The following is a 7027-nucleotide window of genomic DNA, read 5'->3' as shown; positions in this document are numbered from 1 at the left end:
CTCTTCATCATCTTTCTCTTCATCTCCATGTTTGCAGCTTCTCTCTGACTTTCTCTCTCTCGATACTGAAGATTTTTTCCAGGATTTCCAGACGTTTCAGTTTCCCAGGAGGAATTCACTGGGCTAAAGGAGAATAAATATTTAATCAGCGCTGCTGTGGAGTTTCTGCTTAATTAGTGGATTTCTGAAAAAAGAGAAAATGCGCAGGAATCTCAGCATCTTCATCCTCAAAACGTCAAAAGCCGCGATCAAACAACTTCCAGAATGTTAGTGATGAAATTTATTTTCTGTTTTCATTGGAATCGGTTCCGTTTTAATTTGATGTGAAATAAATCTCTGGCACTGAAACGCATCTTATTAGGGGCGCTGGCTGCTGCTGTGTGTAAAGAGAAGCAGAGCGCCATATGTCTGCGGAGTTAATAAATAAATATAGACGCAAAAACCGCCAATCGGTGCCAAACTAGCGCAGCGCCGTCAGCCTGAACTGCACATTATTCCGCAGAAGTTTAGGACAGTCCGGATGGACTGGATCCAGACCCGGATGGACTGGATCCAGACCCGGATGGACTGGATCCAGACCCGGATGGACTGGATCCAGACTCCGTAGCGCCCGATCTGCTGCAGAGTAAATCAGCTTTAATGGGTGTTGAGCTTCTCGTTTCCCAGGTAACCCTCAGCGGTCACGTGTCATCAATCTGACCTGCTAACTTTGTTTCTTCAGCGCGCGCAGCCCAACACGCGGAACCCCATATTTGGAGCGGACAGTGACGCAATTAGTGCATGCAGCCAATCAGACGCCGGAAGTGAGCCTCGTATTCAGATGAGCAGGCCTTGTATGGTCGCGCCCCGCCCCCTCCCGCTCCACGCGGGTCCCGCGGGACCTGCGGAGCGGTGGAGCCCGAGAGAAGGAGCTCTCCGCCGGGACGGAGGAGCCATAAAGAGCCGGGGAGGGAGGGCAGATTTCTCGCTGCCCAATCCCCCTGTTCCCCCGGGAGCAGCAGCCTTCCTCGGCCCGTCCCTCCCTCTTGTTTGCTAATCATTTCATTTTACCCCCTTTTTGAAGCGCTGCCTGTTTTTTTTATCCCACTTTTCTTTTCCACTCGGTCCGCGGCGCTCGCCTGTCTCTGATCCCGGATCCCCGGACTCTCTGCCCGGCCCCTCCGAGATGTTCTCCGCGCTCCTCCAGCTCCGACCCGCGGCTGGGATCTAAACCAAGCCCGCTGAAACCCAGAGGAATCCGCGGCTCTTCTCTGGATCAGGACCCGGCACTTTGAGGAAGCTCCATCCCCTCCTCCTCCTCCTCCCTCTTCCTCCTTCACCCCTCCTCTTCAGCACTCCTCTTTTCTCCACCTTAATCCAGGTGGTCCTCTGGCTTCTTTGAGCGGCTGGTACAGGGAGGATTATTCTTCATCTTCTGTCTTGTTTCTGGTGAAGACAAAGCTCCCAGAAGGACAATCTGATGTTCTCCATCCAGGACAGCCTCCCCCGGGGGGCCCTGACCATGAAGGAGGAGCCGCTCCCCACCGGCATGACCCCGGTCCGCTCCTGGATGCAGGGCGCAGGGATTCTGGACGCCAACACAGCGGCCCAGAGGTAAAACATCCCCGAGGCGCGCAGCTGCGGTTAGACACCGAAGGATCTGCGAGGCTCCGGTTCCGCTTAATGCACAAAACAGGCAGTAAGACGAGGTCCGCCTGCAGGTCTCTGTAGCCAGAACATGAGGTTTTTAAATCTAACAGCTGAAAATAACTTCAGCTGCGTGGAGGGGAGAGAAACTTTCCAGATCAATTGTGACACAAGCGTATTCCGTTTTAGTTCAATCTAAACTTTAAAAGTGGAGAATGGTTCCAATTTAGATCAAAAAGCAAATTTCAATCATTTCTTGAAGCTTCTGCTGCTCCGCGCTGTTTCCTAAAACCTGATCAGAGACGAACAGATTCACTCATTTAATACATTTATAAGCGGCTCCTGTCCGCGACTCTCCAGGAACATTTATGACAATAAACCATAAAAAACTGTTTGCAGTTGGACCAAAAATTCAAGAGTTTTATTCATAAAACATTCAACTTAAAATAAAGGGTACTTTTATTTTTATTTTTTATTTAAAAGAAAAATACTAATTTAAGAGAACCGCACCACGGGGTGATAATTTTTTATTTTTTTTTCAATCGTACATTAAATGTGTACAGTAAAGATAAAAACCAAAATCTGCGGCCTAAATTAACACTTATTCTAAAAGCAGAAGTTTTTCTTTTCACGCTAAACTCGCTGCTGCTTTGACCTGAAACCGTTTCAGGTGAAACTCCGGTGAATCGATGCGGGAATCAGAAACCTGCCAACTAAAATCAGTGCTGAGCAGCGAGTTATGATTTGATTAAGGGTTTTAAATATTTGTAGTTTTTAATCTAGCAGAAATTTCATGTTTACATTCAAACCTCGGGTTTTAATTTTATTCACAGATTATAAAACGCACAAAGATTAAAGTAACATTCCCTTCAGCGCTTTAAATTATTTTCAATTATTTTTCTATCTTCCATTTTTCAGACAGAAGCCAGGATTATTCTAATTTATAAAGTAAGTTTCCGCGTAAATGTCACGTCTCGCCTCTTCTCAGCAAAACTGAATCCAAAGGTTTTCCAGTTCGACATTTTCAGCTTCATGAATGAATCCCGGGGAACCGGGAACGAGGCTGGAATGATGGGAATGTTCTCTGAATTTAACAGAAGAAACTCAGAATAAATCCCAGTCCGAGAGTAGAAACTGGGAAAGTTCTGAATCGTGACGTGTGGAACTGGTTCCGATCCTACAGGAATGGGTCCAAACGAGATTCCCGGTTTCTGAACCAGTGGATCTGTAATTCATCAGTCTGGTCTGCAGCTGAATCAGAGTTTATAAAATTTAATAGTTTCCATTTAAGATGATCGATAAACTGATTAGCGATCATCTAACAGAGAACAAGACAAATTGTGTCTGTAACAGAACCAGATAAAAGAGAAAATCAGAAATAAATCCAAAAACCTCTAAAGTTCGACAGGAAATGGTTTACATTTGATTTCTAAAAATAAAACCGAGGCATAAAATCTGGAGAAAACGTTTTGAAGTTCTGGACTTTTTTTTAATTATCCTAAAACGTTTGTTTCTGAAAGAGAACAGAACCGGTCTGCTTCCGGTCCAGATGAGTCAGTTCGGATCAACCCGACTCTTTAATCCTGAAATATTGTGCAGGTGAGGCGGACTTTGACTGAATGTTCCGGTCCATATGGACTCGGTTTCGTCTGTAAATCAGATGAAAGATGTTTGTTGGAAATGAAACTTCATGACGTGTGACGAGATTCTGTCGAAGTTCTTTCAGATATTAATCATATTTTATATTAAAATTTGAATATTTAGTGAGAATATTTGGAGCTTTTCTGTGGAGTAAATTGAATCCGGATTCCGTCTCACATAAATATGGATTTTATTATAAGAGCTGCACGTTTAAAGATTTACTCTGTAATTAAAAAAATGGAGTGAAATAAAATCTGACAGGAATTAATAAAGTGATCAGAAGTGCAACTCTGAGCCTGAGAACAGCTGATAAAAATTAAATAACAGAACAAAACAAATTGATTTATTGAAACATTAAACCACAAGCTTTTTTTTCACAAAATGGGAATTTTTACTTTTGACTGATAAATAAACGACTTTTCTTTTCCTTCTCAAAGTAAATTTAAACACATCCTACAAAATGTTGGTTTGATGCATGAGTGGAAAAAACAACCAAATCAGAAACATAAAATAATCTGAATGAGTTGCATAAAAATCCACAAAAGTTTTTTAAATGCTGCAGTTTGGACTGAAATGATGATGACGATGATGATGGTGTCTGAAAGGATTTTGTCAACATTTGGTCGTTATGTTTTATGAAAATCATTCCTAGATGTTTCGCAGAATGACGAGAAATGAAGAAACGCTCAGAGTGAAACTCCTTCAAATTATAAATATGTTTTCATTTTGCTGAGATTTTCTCATATCCTCCACAAATAATCAGAACTAAAACTGAACATATTTAAACATGTAATTAAAATCTAATTTTTCAAGTGAAAATCTCCCAGGTGTAAAATAAAAATAAAAAAAACAGGTTGGAATATTTGTAATTTTCTCTGAAGTTGGAACAATTTTATAAGGAACTAAATGAATCTGTTTCTCCCCCTAACAGAACGAGTTGTCTGCTCTCCAGACCTTAAAACTGTCCCTGAACACCTCAGTGCTTCAGTCTGTGGCTCACCCTAACCCCATGAACCATGAAACGTCCGGAAAGCTCAAAGCTGCAGGTGTGACTTTCTAAAAGATCCTCCTTTAGTTCTGAGATCTGTGAAAAGGGGGAAAAGAAGAACCTCGGCTCTTCACGGTCCGTTTTTAACTGAACACATTGTAGAGATAAAACAAGTCAGACGATGAGCTGAAATTTAAGGTTTTCAGGCAAGAGAGAAAAGGGACAAGAATCTAATTTTTTACAGATATTTCTGGTTTATTTTATAGAAATCCAAAAGTTTAATGTTATAAAGTGTGTGTGTGTGTGTGTGTAAGCATGTAAGAGGCTCATATTGCCTTGCCACTGAGCAGGACGAGCCTTCATCCCCGCTGACCTTTGTCCTGTGGGGTTAGAGGTCATTAGCACCTGCAGCAGGTGACGGTGCATTCAGGGCTTCTCTGGCGCGTTTTTCCTTTTCCTCCTAATTTCTGTGCAACTGCATGTTTTGCCTGTGATGGACTGGGGACCCGTCCAGGTGACCCCGCCTCTCACCTGGTGACCTCTGGAGGTCGGAACCAGCAGCTCCACTGGGGATAAGCGTGTTAGATAAACACATGGATGTTTGCTGCGATGCGCCAACGCTCTGAATGACCAGGAATCATGGAAATAAATGGGGACGAGGAGCCGGAGCTGCAGGTTATGAAAACAAACCTCCATAAAACAACTGGAGAATATTTTCCATCATCTCGTTTTTGTCCTGTTGAATCAATTTATCCCCCGAGCTTTCCGTAACGTCGTCACGTTCTCTCAGTAAAGAGGTTTCTGATCTGATCAGCGAGAAAAGCCGCAACCTCTGCTGAGATCGGCTGCAGGATGTTTGACAGAATAAATGATGCATTTCAGCTCAAATGGTGGAGCAGCGCCAGCCTGCAGCTGCAGCCGCCCGGCCTCCATCCATCCTCAGCCCACAAGAGAAATATTTAAACTTCACCAAACCGGAAAAAATCCCTAATCGCTTCAAGACGAAGCTGAAAAAAACAGGAAAACACCTGCAGATCCGAAAGCTTCTGATTTACTGAAACCTGAACACAACACCGACAGAACTGGGTCAAGCGCCTGACACGTCTGAAAGGCAGCGGAGATTTCCCACAGGCCCTGAATGCAGCGCACCGACGGCCACATATTTACATACACTTCATGGAAGAAAAATTAATTTTCATATCAAATCAGAAAAAAGTTTCTATTCAGGTCCAAGATCGGCTCACCTTTGGCCTCCAGGTGATGAAGACGTCTCCATCATCATCATCATCAGACGTCCAGCCATCAGGCCGTTTGGGTTTTGTGTCTCACAGATGAACATCTTTCCACATGTTCAGCACAGCGGTGGCAGCATCATGGCGTGGGGGTTTCGCTGCATGAGGGACCGGTGCGCTTCAAGAACCTCCAGCTTTGCTACACAGTGAAAGAAAGGGAACCGGCTGCCGTTCTGGAGGGTCCATCACAAAGTCCTGATGCCCAAAACAACTAGTTGACCCGGTTCCTCCGGTTCCAGGGGAGCAACGGGTCAGAACCGCAGCAATCTACGTGAGACAGTCGATCGGACCATTCCACCGATTTGGCAACTTCTGGATCAGCAGAAAATGTCAAAAATGATCTCCGTCACTTTTCTGGAAGAGAAAAATCAGAAATAATTCTGGTGACCCGGTCCGGTCCGAACCGTCCAGTATTAGTTCAGTTTGTGCATGTATGAAAACTTGTGGTGTGTCCTTCAGATTGGAGGCTTCATGGCTCAGCAAGCAACATCCACTGAGACGTCAACCTGCAGGGTTTGGCGACAGGCCCAGTGGTGGAGAAAACAACGGCTGGTTGCCAAATACGGCAACTAGCCTGCGGCGGGTCGCGTGGCGGCGCTGTTTGTCCTTTAACAAAATCAAATGGATCCGGGGGTGGAGCCTGCTCTCTCCTGCCGCCATGAAAACTCCCATGATGCATTTCTCCCAGCCGCAGGGAAACATGAAGGCGATGAAAACCAGACGCGTTTTCATTTCTATGCCGAAGTGTAGAAATGAAGCGTCTTGTCAAAGATTTACCAAGAATATGAAACAATAAATAAATATGACAATGGAAGTAACATGGCGTGAAAGCAGAAAGTTCCAAAATGTCTTCCAGCGGTGAAAACTGGAATGTCTACCTTCCACAGTATTTCACCGGTGGACTCAGCAGACGATCCCTCAGCATGATGCTGCCGCTGCAGGAGTCCAGCTGCTCATTCTGTTTATCGCTCTTTATTTCCGTACAACTCAGGAGTTTGAACTGGAATTGTCCTAATAATTGCTGCAAATGTCTCCCATTGCCACTGGTTTGGTTTGAATGGACCTACTCATCTGTTCTTCATTGACTTGTAACAGAATATTGCCGGCTGCCTGTTGGAGGATCAGGACGGTTTGCTGGCAGTGGAAGTTTAACCAGTTCAGTCGCTAAACTGCTGGATTAACATTTAATCCTGGAATATAATCCCTGTTGTTTTTGGGTTAAATGTAAAGTTAAAGTCCGGATATTGTAAAGAAAAATGCAGACTTTAACTAGACAAATGTTACTCCGGAAGTTATCTGATTATTTTCTGCTCCGCACATTCATCATTTATTTCAGTTCAGTTCAAAAATTCTCATCTGATCCGTTTTTAAAGCCAATAACCCATTAAAACTGTTTGATCAACAAATTGATGTAATGTTGGGAGAGAGAGAGAGAGAAACAGAGAGAGAGAGAGAGAGAAACAGAGAGAGAGAGAGAGAG

General features: G+C 44.0%; 1 protein-coding gene across 1 annotated transcript in view; it reads left to right on the top strand.

The window, feature by feature from the left end:
* Window positions 1–908: 908 nt before the first annotated feature.
* Window positions 909–7027, top strand: part of LOC103131633 (transcription factor COE3-like) — a 92271-nt gene continuing 86152 nt past the window's right edge. Inside the window, exon 1 of the mRNA XM_016666789.1 lies at window positions 909–1593. Within this exon, the coding sequence (XP_016522275.1) occupies window positions 1460–1593 (134 nt within the window). The 5' untranslated portion in view covers window positions 909–1459. The remainder of the gene's footprint in view (window positions 1594–7027) is intronic.

The sequence above is a fragment of the Poecilia formosa genome, unplaced genomic scaffold (genome assembly GCF_000485575.1).
Source record: "Poecilia formosa unplaced genomic scaffold, Poecilia_formosa-5.1.2 Scaffold798, whole genome shotgun sequence".
Lineage (NCBI taxonomy): Eukaryota > Metazoa > Chordata > Actinopteri > Cyprinodontiformes > Poeciliidae > Poecilia > Poecilia formosa.
Note: the sequence above shows the minus strand (reverse complement) of the source record. Positions and strands in the feature narration are given on the sequence as shown.